We start from the raw sequence: 14,871 nt of genomic DNA on the forward strand, positions 1-14,871 counted from the left end.
AGCCCTTCGAGTTCGCGCGGATTTCGCGAACTCCGAACTCGAACAAACGCAGCCGGCGGGGCCCAGCCCGAACCTCGAAACTGAACGGACCGCGCCGGCTGTGGAAGGCGCGAACTGCGAAAACGAACGAACGTTCGTGAACTCCGTTCGAATTTAGGAAAAAAGAAAATCATCGCCCGGAGTTCGTTCGTTCGGCGTGCAGTTCAGCCACGAGCCGCGCTGAACGAACGAACTCGCGCAACTGCGCCACGTGCGCGCGTGCGGACGCGGTCTGGCCCTCAATCTCAGGTGCCCATATACACAGGCGGCACTAGCACAGTTCTGACTGATTGTGAGCCGTGTGTCGTTCGCTTGCTTGCGGCGCGGCGAGGCTGTTCAGTCTTCGAAGAGCGCATCTTTTTTTCTTCTTCTTCTTTACTTTACCGAAGATCAAGCTGAAGCCGCTTCTGAGCTCTAGGGGTAGGGTAGGGGTGAAGAGGTGTGGGGTCCCTGGTATCCAGCGCTTTTTCGAGGTGACGCCGCGCGACCTGATTGCCGATGGGCTCGCCGTCGGCTGCCACGCGGACCCGCAGAAGGCCGCGACGAGCCGGCGGCGCAAGTGATAAAGGAAGAAAAAACATACGTGACACGCCGTATAGCAATCGCGGCGGTCTTGATCGCGGCGCGTGAAGGACAGGGTGAAGGATTGCCGCAAGCGCGCTTCTCCGTTGCCAATGAGCGTCGCCGTCATCGTCCTCAGCACGGCCGCGGCCACACACCGGGCGATCATCTCGTGCCCGACAGCTTTCGTCAATCTCTCTGTCTCTTGCGTGCGCGCCGGCGGCGAGTGGCGGGCGATCGACAGATTGGCGAACCCTTCTCGAGTCCCCGCCTCCTTCCACTTCACCGACTCCTCGCTGCTCGAGGTCGAAACGGGAGAGCTGGAGCGGGCGAGTCAGGTGCACTGCACCCGCCACGCTGGTGCATCACGCACTGAAACGCCTCTCTGGTCCTCCCCATCTCCTGCCGCCGCCCGCCCGCCTGCTGTCTAAGTCTCCTGTCTGAGCGTCTCTCCCGTGCCGCCCAGGTGGGCACCTGCCAACCCGCCACGGCGGACGGGCACGCAGTGTTCGAACCCGAGGCGTCAAAGATTGAGGTGGCGAAGGGGCACCACCCGACCAAGCTGACCGAGATCATGCCCGTGAACGTGCCCGAGTCGTGGGCCGCTGGGCAGCTCCGAAAGCTGGTCGAGACGGGCCTCGGCTTGGTCGAGACGGGCCTCGTCTGCGCGGGATCCTTGCTGCTCGGGCGTTCGCGAGTCGCCTCGCTCGGAGTATCCGTCACACACGTCCGCTTGGCCGCCGCCGCGCTGCTCGTCGGCAGGGTGGCCGCGCAGAATGCATGTGGCGAATGCGTGGCGTGCAAGTGCGTCGCGTGCGTCAATGAGATCCCTTCGGGATGCTATCCCTACGATCCTACCGGAGACATGGGGCCACCGAACGCTGAAGTGTGCATTGAACAAGCTGGTGGCATTGATTGCTCCGTCGTACCCCGGGCTCCGCCGTACCCGCCTTCACCGCCGCCTTCGCCGCTCCTCCCTGGCGGCTACTTCATCACCGGCCCGTGCTCGCTCACCGACGGCGGCTCGTGCGCCGCGTCGCCAAACTACCCGCTCAGCTACGGCAACAACGAGATGTGCACCATCAGCGGCGTGCCGCCGGTTGGGCTGGAGGTGGTCGCCTTTGATGTGGAGAGTGGCTTCATCTACGACTATCTCACCGTCAACGGCGTGAGGTACTGTGGGACCTCGGGACCGAGTGGCGCGGTGGCGAAGGACGGCATCATCGAGTGGCGATCGGATTACATTTCCGTTAGATCGGGTTGGAAGGCGCGCCCTCATGCGGCTCGTCTCGTCGAAGCGCGAGCCGATGCGCGAAGGCATCACCCTCGCCGAAGGCCAGCAGTGGCACCTCTTCCTCAGCCACGTCTGGAGCACGGGGCAGGTTTGCCACCCCCTGCCCCACCGTTTTGCTCGTGCGGAGACGACCTGACCCTCCTCCCTTTTAGGACGCCGTCGCTGTCATCAAGAACGAGCTCCAGCAGTTCCTCCCCGGCTGCGAGATCTTCCTCGACGTCGACGACCTCAAGAACATCGGAGAGCTGGAGGCGTACATTGGTCGCTCGCAGGTGGTGCTCTGCTTCCTCTCGCGGGGCTACTTGCGCTCGACAAACTGCTTGCGAGAGGTCCGCGCAGCGCTGGAGATGGGCAAGCCGCTCGTGCTCGTCCACGAGGCAGACCCGGCCAAGGGCGGAGGCACGCTCGCCGAGCTGCGGTCCGAGTGCCCCGAGGAGCTTCAGGCCGCCATCTTTGACGCCGGCTGGCCGATGGTGGTGTGGCATCGGATCGAGGACTTTCAGCACGTCTCGCTCAAGGTCATCGCCGAGGCGCTGCTGTTGAAGACGCCAAAGTACGCGGGCGAGGACGCGCTGCCCCTGTGCATCCCGGGCGAGCTACGAGCTGACGGCCTCGCCTTCCCCAAGCCGGTGGTTCTCTGGGCCTCGACTGTGAACGACGGGGCGCGAGATCTCGCCAATGCGGTCGTGGCCGCCGTGGCTGGCAGCATCTCTGTCACCGACGCACCGCCCTCGCGCCTCTCCTCGCTACCTCGCGCGAGCGACAGCGGCGGCGACGAGGCGACGCACATGCTACTCTACTTGAAGTGGTCGACGTGGGCTGGCGATGGCGCCGAGGCGCTCGCAGAGCAGGTGCGCGCCGCGCGCGAGGCCAAGCTGCCAATCGTCATGGCGCACGAGAACGACGCCGCGCTCGGCGGCTGCATCTTTGGGCGCTTTTTCGAGGTGACGCCGCGCGACCTGATTGCCGATGGGCTGTACGACGACCTCGCCGTCGGCTGCCACGAGGACCCGCACCGCCAGGTGTCGATCGCCCTCCTCGCACAAGCGCTCGGCGCGACCAAGCAGACGGCTCAGTCACGCGTGCGCCGCGGCACCGCCCTCGCTCGAACGGCGCAGACCCGCGGCTCCTCTTCAAAGACAGAGCTGCAGGAGCAGTCAGTGGGTTTGCATGGCATGCCTGGTGAGTTGCCAGCGCTGGGTTGCCGCGACGACTCGGTGGGCGACGAGCTAGTTGCAGAAGGCTGCGATGAGCCGGGGGCGCATGCTCAGATGAGCCAGATCGTCTGACCACCACCATCACGCACCACCAACTCCACGCATGTTCTATTACTCTTCATTCACTAGCTAGCACTGACTGCGAAGCGAGTTTTGTCCTCCCCGTCCTCCATGCCTGTCTGTCTGCGGCTGCGGTCGCAAACGTTTTGTCCTCCCCTCTTCTCCCTGCAGACTTCCCGGGCATTCTCTCGTTCACTACCCGGAGCACAGCCACACATCACGAGTAATCGTACAGCACTCGCCACTCGCGCGCGCACTCAAAACAAAAAAAAGCGGAAACGCGCACCGCGCACCTAGTGCAACCTCGCGCGCAACGGCCGCCCGCATGCCCCTATCTGGCCGCTCCACGCCGACTGCGGACGGCTCCGCCCGCCCTTCGAGTGCATCCTCCGCCGTCCGCGTGACGGTCCCGCCGTCGATACCGCCTCATTCTCGATGTCGCGTTCCGTTCGGTCGCTGAATGGCGTCGCGCACTCGATCGTCAGGTCGTGCGCGCCTTCACCCGCGCTGATGACTGGGTAGAGGGCGCCCCGAACTGCGTCCACGGGCGCGTCTTCCGAGCGCGCGATCCAGTGCGCGTGCTCGGAGAAGGAGGTGGAGGGGAGGTGGAGGGGAGGTGGAGGGGAGGTGGAGGGGAGGTGGTAGGGGAGGTGGAGAGGAGGTGGAGAGGAGGAGGAGGTTCGCGCGGTATGGGTGGACGCGAGACAGATGACGACGACACGCTCGCTCGAGCGACACACAGGCGTGCGGTGCACAGCTGGCGGAGGAGGAGGCGAAGGCAGGAAGACGCGCCCTCCCTCTTTTTACAAAATGCACTTGAGGGGGGGGCACAGAACGCTGTGTGTTGGTGTTGTGTGTGTGTGTGTGTGTGTGTTTGTGCGTTGTTGTTTTGTTGTACTGCGCACAGAAAAAGGTAGGTAGGTAGGTAGAAAGGTGAAGAACAGCCAGGCTCGGACTAGAAAAAGCTCAATCATCTCGCCTGGAAAACAAAAGCGCGCTCGCCGTGCTGATCCTTGATCCGCTGGCGCTTGTCCCATTTGTGTTTCGTCGTTCCCCTGACCACATCGCTCTCCACAGCGGCCCCGTCACCCCTGCCGTGTGCGACCCCGCCGTGAGCCCCTCGCCGAGCCGTCCTCGCGATATGGTGGAGTGTGAGGTGTTCATTCATTTTGGTGTCAATGCTTTTATGTTATGCCAACCGACAGTAGCGTGATGTTAATGTGTATTATCAGATTATAGCGTTTTGCGTCTTCCTTCGGGTTCGGCTCCGCAAAAGTGTAGCAACTAGCATAATGTGAACAGCAGAGAGCAGACAGACCCAGACAGAGACACCGCACCATTACATACCCCCCACACCACACGACCCTGCACGCTGCAGCTCTGCACATCATTCATAGGAAGGAGGTGCACGACAGTGGCCAGCGCACAGACCGTGGCCAGCTGGATACCCCTTCGCCGCCCAGGCACGGAAGGGCTCCTTGGAGAGTAGTAAGAGCAGTAAGAGTAAGAGTAGTAAGAGCGGTCGACGCCGCTCACTCGCTCGCGGCACTGTCGGTCTCCGGCCCCCCCTGCCCCCCCTGATCATATCCCAAACAGTTGTCCAGCATTGCCTGTGCGCTGGTTGTGTGGTTACTGTTCTGAAAAGTTTCGTGAGCTAGGATGTACTGCACAATAGACTTTGATGAATGACGATTGCGGCCGTGATGCCACACTTGTGGGCTCTGGGCATTTGGATTGATGAGGCCAATTTCGGGGAATGCGCGCAAGATATGTGCTGCAACCACATAAGGGTCGCGAACCAAGTCCTCGTATGCGACCATTGTCCATCGGATGTTCGCTTTCCGTACTGCATAGACCGCATGGAGCAGCATTGATTGAATATCATGGCATGGATAATTCTGCTCATGTCCGTTCAAGGCTGCGGCCCGATAGCATGAGGATCGTGACATGAAAAGCAAGCCAACGGAACGCTGCCTTCGAAGTAATCCAGGATCCTCTCCATTCGACCAGGTATGTGCCACTCGGGGGACTTTTCCACGCGCACCGACTTGGACGGGTCCCAAATGTTGTCCCACACACGCATGGCTGCGCCCCAATCCTTTGGGAGTTCTGGTTCCCAGCGACGCTTCCATGTGAACAGCCCGGCACGCTGCAAAGCCCACATGCCCTCGCCCAGCCGTTCAGTCTTTAGGAAGGTGACGTTGGGTGATGACACGAGAAGCGCAAGCAATGCAGAGGATCCTGTCCCAGCCCCGGCCATCACGAATAAGTGTAAGGGCCCTGCTCTCTTTGAGATACTCGCTTTTCTCTCAGCCATCCGTTTTGCTGAAGCAAGGACTGGCCCTTGCATCTCCATACGGGAACGTAGCGCAGCCTTATCAGGACCTTTGAAGGCAAGGCAATGAACAGGCGTGCCTCGTTGAGGGCAATGTCCCAGACTCCCGTTTCCGTAGTGGGCCAAGGCGGCTGTACAATCCTTAGATGCTGTGCGAGGCTGTGCCAAGGTTTGGCCCATTTGCATCGGGTGTATGGCAGGCCAGGACCACCTGAGCCCGCCACCCCTGCCAACTCCTCTGTCCCGACCGGAGCGAGAGAAATACTGACTTGGCACCCCAGCGTTGAGGGCGTCGTGTAGCCCTCCTTTTGGTATAATATGAACATACTGACATGTTGAGATGGTGTCGAGGCTTGCTGCTTGCTGGTGCTGGGGTTGTTGCGGCTAGCAGATATGCACACACCGACGCCTCGGCACCAAGCGCGCGGCCGCCGGGCGCCTCCGAACCGACAGGGGCGCCGCGGCAGTAGAGAGCACTCCACCCGCCAGACCGTGGCTCATCATCTCGGGGGGGGGGGGGGGGGCTGGAAAAGAAAAGCGTGCCGCTGGCCAGCTGCGTGGTGACCACAGCTAGCTCCACGTCCAGCCAGCTCCGCGTCCTTGCGTCCGTCCGTGTGGATTAAATGTCATCGAGCTCTCAAGCGATGCTCGACAACAGCGCCGCGCTCAAGAAGCTGGCCGCGCTGTACCCAGAGCTGTCGGCCACAACTCTAGCCGCCGCCGCGAGCGACATGGCCGCCGCTGACAGCTCGCACTCACGCAAGGAGGGCAAGCGCACCGCTGCCTCGAGCGGCGGCGAGATCGGAGCAGGCCGGCTCGGCGTGCCCTTCGACCTGGCAGCGGAGCCGGTGTGCGCCGCTCGTCACACGCGTGGCGTGGCGCGCGAGGAGGTCCAACACTCCCACCCCTTGGGCAGGCCTGGATCGGAGAGCGGCTGGCGCTGCTCGAGGAGATCAAGCAGCGGAATGCGGCGGCGCTGGAGGCGTTGCCAAAGCCGCCGATCACAGTGACCCTGCCCGACGGCAAGGCCATCGAGGGCAAGGCGTGGGAGACCTCGCCCCTCGACATTGCCTCCGGTATCTCAAAGGGCCTCGCCTCTGCCACCTGCGTCGCCTCGGCTCGCCGCCTGTCGGCCCACGGACGGCAGCGCGAGCCTCCTCGCTCAGCGGACGACTGTTTGGCGGTAGGTCCGCTACTCCAAGCGCCACGCCGGGACGGTGCAGATCGTCGACGCCGACGGCGACGAGTCTGCGGGCGGGGCTCCCGCGGCGGCAGAGTGGGAGATGTGGGATGTGCAACGGCGCGGCTCGTCTGCTCCTCCCCGCCTCCCTCCGCCAGCACGTGGGCCTCACCGCGCGGTGGCCTCGTCAGGCCTCTGGAGGGAGACTGCGAGCTGCGGCTGCACAAGTGGGACGAGCCCGCCGGCAAGGAGACCTTCTGGCGCCCTCTCTCTCCCGCCGACCGCGCAGCTTGCGGGAGGGAGGCGCGAGGGCTCAGGCGCGGCTGGCGGTGTGACCGTAGGCACTCTTCGGCGCACGTGTTGGGCGAGGCGCGCGCTGGCCCGGAGAGGAGACGGGGGAGGAGGGGCCTGGCCAGGGCTTGGCCGGGTCGGCCGGGTAGGAGAGGAGGGGAGGGCGGGGCAGAAGGGCTGCACAAGGGTCCCCCGTGCGGGGTACCCGTGCGGGGTACCCGTGCGGGGTCCCCTCGAGGGGGTGGCAGGCCTTCCCCCTCTGGCCGTGATGAGACGCACTGGGCACTGACCTCGATGAGCGAGATGCCAGCGGCCTAGAAAACCGCGCTATCTGAGCCAGCGCCCCCCCCCCCCCCTCTCCTCCAGGCCCCTTTGTCGACCTCTGCCGTGGCCCACACCTCCCAAACACGGGCAAGGTCAAGGCCTTCGCCGTCACGAAGACGTCGGCCGCGCTCTGGCTCGGCAAGGCGGGCAACGACGAGCTGCAGCGCGTGTACGGCGTCTCCTTCCCCGACAAGAAGGAGTTCGCCGAGTGGAAGGCGCTGCAGGAGGAGGCCAAGAAGCGCGACCACCGCGCGATCGGCATCAAGCAGGAGCTCTTCTTCTTCGACGACCTCTCGCCCGGGTCGTGCTTCTTCCAGCCGCTCGGCGGTCGGCTGTACAACAAGCTCGTCGAGCTCATCCGCGGCCAGCTGTGGCTCCGAGGCTACGAGGAGGTCATCACGCCGAACATGCACAACCTCCAGCTGTGATGAGTACTTTAATTAACTGATTAAAGTTATTAAACAGGTCATCACGCCGAACATGTACAACCTCAAGCTGTGGCAGACCTCTGGCCACGCGACCAAGTACGCGGAGAACATGTTCATGCTGGACTGCGAGGGGCAGCCCTTCGCGCTCAAGGCGATGAACTGCCCGGGCCACTGCCTCATGTTCAAGCACCGCAAGCGCTCCTACCGCGAGCTGCCCCTCCGCATGGCCGACTTCGGCGTGCTGCACCGCAACGAGCTCTCGGGCGAGCCTCCCCCGCCGAGACCGGCTCTCGCCCAAGGACGCGTCCCAGTGACATGTCCACGCCGCGCCCCGCAGGCGCGCTCACCGGCCTCACGCGCGTGCGCCGCTTCCAGCAGGACGACGCGCACATCTTCTGCATGGTCTCGCAGATCAAGCAGGAGATCGCCAACGTGCTCGACATGATCTCGACCATCTACGGCTGGCTCGGGATGGACTTCGCGCTCAACCTCTCGACCAAGCCCGAGAGCGCGCTTGGCGACGCCGCGGTGTGGGAGACGGCCGAGGGGATGATCGCGGAGGCGCTCGACGAGTACCAGGCCAAGAGCGGCCGCGGCTGGTCCCTCAACCCGGGTGACGGCGCCTTTTACGGGCCGAAGATCGACATCCACGTCTACGACGCCCTCAAGCGGCCGTTCCAGTGCGCGACGGTGCTCGTCCCGCTGCCCCCGCCGCCGGCGTGCCTCCCCGCCCTGTCCGACGGCGCGCGCCCCTTGGCCACGCCAGGTCCAGCTCGACTTTGTGCAGCCGCAGCGCTTCGACCTCAAGTACATGACTTCGGGCGCCGCGGCGGCTGCTGCCGAGGCGCCCAAGGACGGGGAGGAGGAGAGCGCGGCGGGTGCCCTACCGCCCGGCTACGAGCGGCCCGTCATGATTCACCGCGCGGTGCTCGGCTCGGTCGAGCGGATGATCGCCATCCTCACGGAGCACTTCGCCGGCAAGTGGCCCTTCTTCCTCTCGCCGCGGCAGGCCGTCGTCGTCCCCGTCTCCGCCGCGTTCAACGAGTACGCCGAGGAGGTGCGCAATCAGCTGCACGCCGCCGGCTTCTACTGCGACGTCGACGCCTCGAACCGCACCCTCAACAAGATGGTGCGCGAGGCGCAGCTGTCGCAGTACAACTTCATCCTCGTCGTCGGAAAGGAGGAGGCGGCCGAGGCGGCCGTCAACGTGCGCACGCGCGACAACGAGGTGCACGGCAAGAAGACGGTCGAGGCTCTTCTCGCCGACTTCAAGCAGCTCCTCGCCGACCACAAGTGACGCAGCATGTGCCGCGCTGACCGCTTTCACAATCACATTGGATGCCATGTGGCTAAATCCTGTTCGTTTGTGAGTAGGTGAATTATACGTGTGTTGGTGTCGGATTAGTGGCAGCACGCTCTTGCAGCGGAGCTTCGGGCCCGTTCGAGAGCGCGTCATGCATCTGTATTTGTACTAAACACAAAGATGCGGGACGACGAGGGCCCGCCCGGGGGGCCCCGAGCGTTGGTTTTGCTTTATTTTTGGTAATAATTTTTGATATCTCTCGGCGTCGGCTCGTGTGCCTGCGCTGCTGTGCGGCGCTGTGGCCTGTGCCGTGGGGGGCCGAGCCGCCTCGGGGTGGCGGGCGGGCGGGCGTTTTGAAAAACAGAAAACAGAAAGCAGAGGGGGGCCAGGGCCCCCACTACGATTAGACCGAGACACGCACCTGCGCTGGCTCCTGCGTGGGACAATGGCGAGAACAGTCAGCACATGCACACTTCAGCAGATTTCAGCGGAGAGGCCGGGGGGGGGGGGGGGGACCAGGGGGCGACCTCCCCACACGGCAGGTTGGAAAGGGCCCGCTGCACCGCTGCAAAGCTCCCCCGGGCGGCAGCAAAAACATCGGCGGACGGGGGAGCACGGGACACACGTCGGCATAGGAGGGGGGTGGGAGAGTTAAGCCAGGGTGCAAAAGCACCGTCTCGGCAGCGAGGCCCACGATGGCGAGGGCGGCAGGCGACGACTTAGGCGAGACGGCGGCGAGGGTGGCGACGGTCACGATGAAGGTGGCTTGACGAATGGATGACGCCATCGCGCAACATGACATCCTCGATGTCGTCGTCCTTGCCGCGGAAGGGGCACGCGCCTCTGAAGATCGAGGCAAGTATCGAGGCGCGTGGCTCAAAGCCGGCGCTGCGCGGGTGCGTGCCCATCGCCCCTTTTGGTCGCCCTAATTACATGTTATTCGGCGGATGCCGTTTGGCTTGTTGGGGTCACTCACACTCGCACGAGGCAGGCTGTTTTTGACTGTCTCTCCATTTTGTTTTTGTTTTAAGTCTAGGGGGCCCGACCCTCAGCCGCAGCCGGCCGGCGGCGGGCGGGCGCCCACAGACCGAGAGATCAAAAACGCTCGGCGCCCGCGGGCGACATCGGTCTCCACCGGCCGCGGCCCCGGCGCCCTCGAGCGGCCGCGACGCCGAGCGATAGATACAAGATAGCCGATCGATCTCCCGCTCCCTTCCTCTCCCGACATTTCACTCCCATTTCTCTTCAGCTAAAGAAACTCCCATGAACACCCCAATCTCCAAACCAAAATCATTTTCACCGGGTTTGGCTTTTTCGGCGTCGATTTTCGTCCAATTTTACGAACGTCGCGCCTTTGGAATGCCACCCCACCTACGCGCGCGCTCACACGTCCGGAAGTCCAGCAGCACATGACATTGAGCGCGCTTCTGAAAGCGCACTTTCCTACGTGGACCGCGCCTACTCCTGTGGAGGGCATGAGCCCCGCCGCTGCGTGCCAAAAGGAGGTGCTGGCAGCCCTGCGTGGAGTGAGCACCTGGGCGGGCTGCCATACTGCTGGCTTCCAGTGCGGAACCATCACAGGCAAGAGACAGCAGGTCGACGCCTACACAGCACACGCCTCAAATTTGGCAGCCAGGACCGGGTCGACATCCGGACCAGTGGTGTGTGAGACGGGACTCTTTCGCGGCGGCTCAGCCACGGTGTGGCTATGTAGCAGCCCGCACGCTCGCCTCATTGCCTTTGACCTCGTCGTCGACCCGAATGTCTCGGCTGTGCTACATCACTACTTCCCCGGCCGCGTCACTCTCGTCCAGGGCTCTACCATCGAAACTGTCCCGGTGTTCAGCCGCAACAACCCACAGGCGCAATGCGATATCGTCAGCGTGGACGGGGGGCATTTTGGGTATGTGCCGCTGCTCGACCTCCGAAACCTGCGCGCGATGGCCAGCCCCGGAGCGCTTGTGCTCATGGACGAGGTAGGCTTTCTCGACGTCAGCAATCAGTCCAACGAAGTTGGGCAGCCACTCCTCGCGAATGGCGAACGCGCGTGCTGCCCCGACACCACGCTAGCGTGGACGACAGCGACCGTGACTGGCTTGGTCCGGCAGCGGAGCTGCTTCCCGCCCTCACAGAGGAATGGCCGCGGCTGGTGTGAGGGCGTCTTTTCCAGTCACGGCGGCGATAGCTGGGAGTGGGGAAACAACGTGCTCGGGAGCAGTCGCGTCGCACCGTCTCCGCCTGTGTACCGCGCAATGAGACGCCAACTCGGCCTGGCAACAGCGGCGAGCGGCAGCGGCAGCGGCGGCAGCGGTGGCGGCGGCGGCGGCAGCGGTGGCGGCGGCGGCGGCAGCGGTGGCGACGGCGGGAGCGCTCCACAGGTGTGCGATCAGATTGGCCATTGGCGCTGTGGCAGCTGCGGCGATGGAGAATCAGTTGGGACTCACGGGACTGACTGCGCTGCCACGCCACTCGAGCCCGCCTGCGATCCGCTCCTCGGCTGTGCCGGTCGGCAGTGGTTTCGCTGCAGCACGTGCTCCGCCGCCACGCCCCAGACGAGCGCCCCTCCATCCATTTCGCCGCCCGAGGCATGCACGCGCTGCTTCAGCAGCAGGCACGGCGAGATGGAGAGCGCGGAGCTGGCACGCGCGAGTGCATCGCGGACAGCGGCCATACACGCCTCGACCTTCCAGCGCCACATCTCCGACGTCGGGCGCCGCCGTCGGAGCCATAGCGCATTCCTAGACGCCACGTCGAGGGCAGCACGTGAGCGCTGCGAGGAGAGCCCACTGGTCGCAGAGTTCCATCTTCCGCTGCACTACGGCGCAGGCAACGACTCGCAGCAAGTGATGGTGCAGCAGCGGCGATGCACACATGCGTGGAGCGACGCGGACGGCTCCCACACGTGGGTCATCCACACCTTGCAGGGCTTTCCGCGCTCTCTACCAGCGGGCTCGATGATTCGATGGGGTGGCTGGCACTTGTCACAGCCCGCTGGCCACACACTGACGACGGCATACTTTGTCGGCACGACTGCGCACGATGGCAGCCAGGTGCACGCGCTTCGAGTCACATAGAGTTAGCCTCAAAGCTGACTCTCATCCTGACTCCAACCCTGACCTAGGTTTACATGCACCACATCCACGTGAATGACGACGACCGCAGCCGGCCGTCGCCCGGGCTCGACTTCCAGGTGCATGGCGACAGCGTGTGCCTGCCTGAGCTGGGAGGTGAGGCGTGCCTTCTCTTTGACCTACCAAGTGCGCGAGCCCTTGTCCCGTCCACCCCGAAGGTTTATTCCGCTCCGCTTACCGCTCACCCCCCTGCCTCGTTTCCTCCCGTCCAGGCACAGAGGCTGCCTCGTTCGCCTTTGTAACGCGGCCGCTCTACCGCTCCGACGGCGCCTTTGTCGCACGGCGGGACCTCGCGACGCCAATGGTGCCCATGGTGGCCTTCCGCACGAGCGAGCCTCTCAGCTCCGCGCCGGTGGTTCCGCTCTCGCTGCTCAACTTTGCAAACAAGGGGGTTGTCATGCCCTTCGCCACCTTCGCGCTTCCCAAGGAGGGGCTGCATGCACAGTGGTTCACCGCCCAAGCCCCGTACACCGGCTGGCTGGCGCACGCCTTCATCCACACCCACACGCGCATCTTCTCTGACGTGTGGGTCTACGCAGCGGACGCGAGGGACCTAAACCTCGACCGCGGAGGGATGATGCAACGCGGCTACTCTGGTGCGCCGCTGCTCAAGCTGCAGAGCCGGCGCGAGCTCGAGCAGGTGCTGGAGGCCGCGAGGGATGCGCGGCTTGTCTGCCGCATCGATAGAAATAGCGTACGCTTCTCGGCCGACCCTCGCAGCGGAGCAAACCTGCAGGCGGACAAGCACACGCACCGCAGATTGCTCGACCGTGCGACCCCGCTCACATGTGACCGCAGCTGGGTCTTTGCCGAGGGCGATCCCATCACCGTGGTCGGCCTTTTCGAGGCAGGGCTGGGCTTTCGGAAGACAGCTGAGTGGGCGGTGGGCTCTCAAGACGCGCTGTACACGCCCGAGTTGTTCAAGAGGAGCGACATCTTCTTGCAGCACCTCGGCCTGCGCATGTTTGGGGTGCGGCAGGATGCGCGCCAGCTCGGACTCCGCGAGGCTGGACGCGCAGTCTGCCCCGTAACATGGGCAACTTACGTACCGGAGGCCGAGGGCGCTGCTGTGACGCCGCTACGGTGGGTCACGTGCGGGTGAAGGTCCCGCGGAGCTTGTACACGGCAAAATATGTACCAGGTACGGCTTTAAAGACCGACTTAAAGACCGCCGAGCCCGAACCAGATTTTTCTCACACGCAGGACGAGAGAGACCAGAGATACATGTGTAGCGAAAAGACGACCCCGCGGCGCCCGGGCAGACTCCCGAGTGTGCCAGCGGTGTGTGTGCACGCCGCATGTCATCGAGACGCAATAAAACGAAAACGGTCCAACTGTGGCGAGATGAAGTGTCTGTCTCCACCCCGTGGCCGCTATCTTCTATGTCACTACGATTTCTCATCGTCTCCAAGCAACGTGCGCAACGCCACGATTAGGGCGGGCACGTCACTCACAACCACGTCGAAGTCGGCCTCGAGCGCTGCTGCCGGATTCGCGCCCCAAGCGACGCCGACCGACCGCATGCCTGCGGCGCGCGCCGCCTTGCCGTCCGTCGGCGCGTCGCCAACATAGACCGACGCCTCGGGCACCGCCTCAATCCTCGAGCAAATCTCGAGCAAGCCCACGCCCGAAGGCTTCGCCTCTGCCACCTCGTCGGCGCCGAGCGCCTCCTTGAAGAGCGGCACGCGCACGCCTGGCGAGAGGCCGTCCCGGGTGCGGTGAGAGGCGTCTGCCCGAGAGGCGTCTGCCCCGGGTGCGTTCTGCCCGGGGGCGGAGTGAGGGACGCCTCTCCGCCTCTCTCCCGTGTGACGGGAGGGGGAGGGGGAGGCAGCGGCGGGCCCTCCGCACCGGGCTTCTCGTCGAGCTCGTTTGCCGAGAGCACCGCACGCACGTACTCGCCGCACGCATTCGAGAGCACCGCCATCGGGTGGCCGGCGATGGTGAGGGAGCGCAGAAGCTTCTCGAGCCCGTCGAAGAGGCCCGCCTGTCGCCACACGCACACGCGCGGCTCAGGCGCGCGTCGCGGATGCGCGCGTGCGGGCAAGCTGGGCCGGGACCGTCTCGCGCGAGACGCGCCGAACGTACGTCTTGTCGAAGAGATCGCCGAGCTGGCCGCCTGAGAGGTGCGGCGAGAGCGGTGAGCAGAGCGTGCGAGTCGTCGAGGCCGGCACTGAGTGTCGCACACCCTCAGCGGATCCGGCGGGCCGCTCGATGTGGTAGTTGAAGCGATCTGGGGTGGTGAAGCGGCATCCTAGCTTGTACTCATCCTCGGTCACCATCCGGTATCCGCTTGTTGAAAGCACTTCGTTCGTTGCGGTGAATCCCAGGGTGGTTGACTCCACCAGGGTGCCGTCGACGTCCCAGATCACTGCCGCCGACGCACGAAGGTAGGTCTGTCGGTTCCGGGCCTCTGACGTCATGCTCAGCGAGAGGAGCAGAGGGCTCCTAGCTAGCGTGAAGCCGACGAGCATCGAGCACCTCAAGCACGCGAAGATTTCTTTTATTTTCTCCCTCCTCTTTTTCTTTTTAAAACTCCCTTTTTGTCGAATTCTTTTTTCGAAGCCCCAGCGCGGGAGGCAGCAGGGGGAGGCGCTCAGCATCCGCAACCCCGCCCGTTTGCATGCCCGGCCGGACGAAGGCTGGCTCGGCCGGCTCCCGGCGCGGGCACGCTTCAACGGCGGCTACAGCTGCGCCGCTCTCGCTGCCGA

General features: G+C 64.2%; 4 protein-coding genes across 4 annotated transcripts; 3 read left to right on the forward strand and 1 right to left on the reverse strand.

The window, feature by feature from the left end:
* Window positions 1–713: 713 nt before the first annotated feature.
* Window positions 714–3,183, forward strand: EMIHUDRAFT_107093 (hypothetical protein; the record flags this gene model as incomplete). Its single annotated transcript, XM_005758317.1, has 4 exons — window positions 714–938; window positions 1,067–1,773; window positions 1,868–1,982; window positions 2,047–3,183. The coding sequence occupies 4 exons, from the start codon at window positions 714–716 to the stop codon at window positions 3,181–3,183; spliced, it is 2,184 nt and encodes a 727-aa protein (XP_005758374.1).
* A 3,239-nt stretch (window positions 3,184–6,422) lies between these two features.
* Window positions 6,423–9,026, forward strand: EMIHUDRAFT_68856 (threonine-tRNA ligase; the record flags this gene model as incomplete). The annotated part of the gene is made up of 6 exons (XM_005758318.1): window positions 6,423–6,634; window positions 6,845–7,204; window positions 7,318–7,693; window positions 7,767–8,046; window positions 8,067–8,419; window positions 8,496–9,026. Coding segments are annotated over 6 exons (2,112 nt in total), but the record flags the coding sequence as incomplete, so codon positions are not given.
* Window positions 9,027–10,441: 1,415 nt separating this feature from the next.
* On the forward strand, window positions 10,442–13,265 carry EMIHUDRAFT_219662 (hypothetical protein; the record flags this gene model as incomplete). Its single annotated transcript, XM_005758319.1, has 7 exons — window positions 10,442–11,262; window positions 11,423–11,547; window positions 11,618–11,681; window positions 11,788–11,881; window positions 11,957–12,082; window positions 12,154–12,289; window positions 12,376–13,265. The coding sequence occupies 7 exons, from the start codon at window positions 10,442–10,444 to the stop codon at window positions 13,263–13,265; spliced, it is 2,256 nt and encodes a 751-aa protein (XP_005758376.1).
* Window positions 13,266–13,551: 286 nt separating this feature from the next.
* On the reverse strand, window positions 13,552–14,634 carry EMIHUDRAFT_219663 (hypothetical protein; the record flags this gene model as incomplete). The annotated part of the gene is made up of 4 exons (XM_005758320.1): window positions 13,552–13,856; window positions 14,012–14,147; window positions 14,221–14,279; window positions 14,349–14,634. 4 exons carry the CDS (start codon window positions 14,632–14,634, stop codon window positions 13,552–13,554), a joined length of 786 nt encoding a protein of 261 aa, XP_005758377.1.
* Between the last annotated feature and the right edge of the window lie 237 nt (window positions 14,635–14,871).

Source organism: Emiliania huxleyi (genome assembly GCF_000372725.1).
Source record: "Emiliania huxleyi CCMP1516 unplaced genomic scaffold EMIHUscaffold_87, whole genome shotgun sequence".
Classification (NCBI taxonomy): domain Eukaryota; phylum Haptophyta; order Isochrysidales; family Noelaerhabdaceae; genus Emiliania; species Emiliania huxleyi.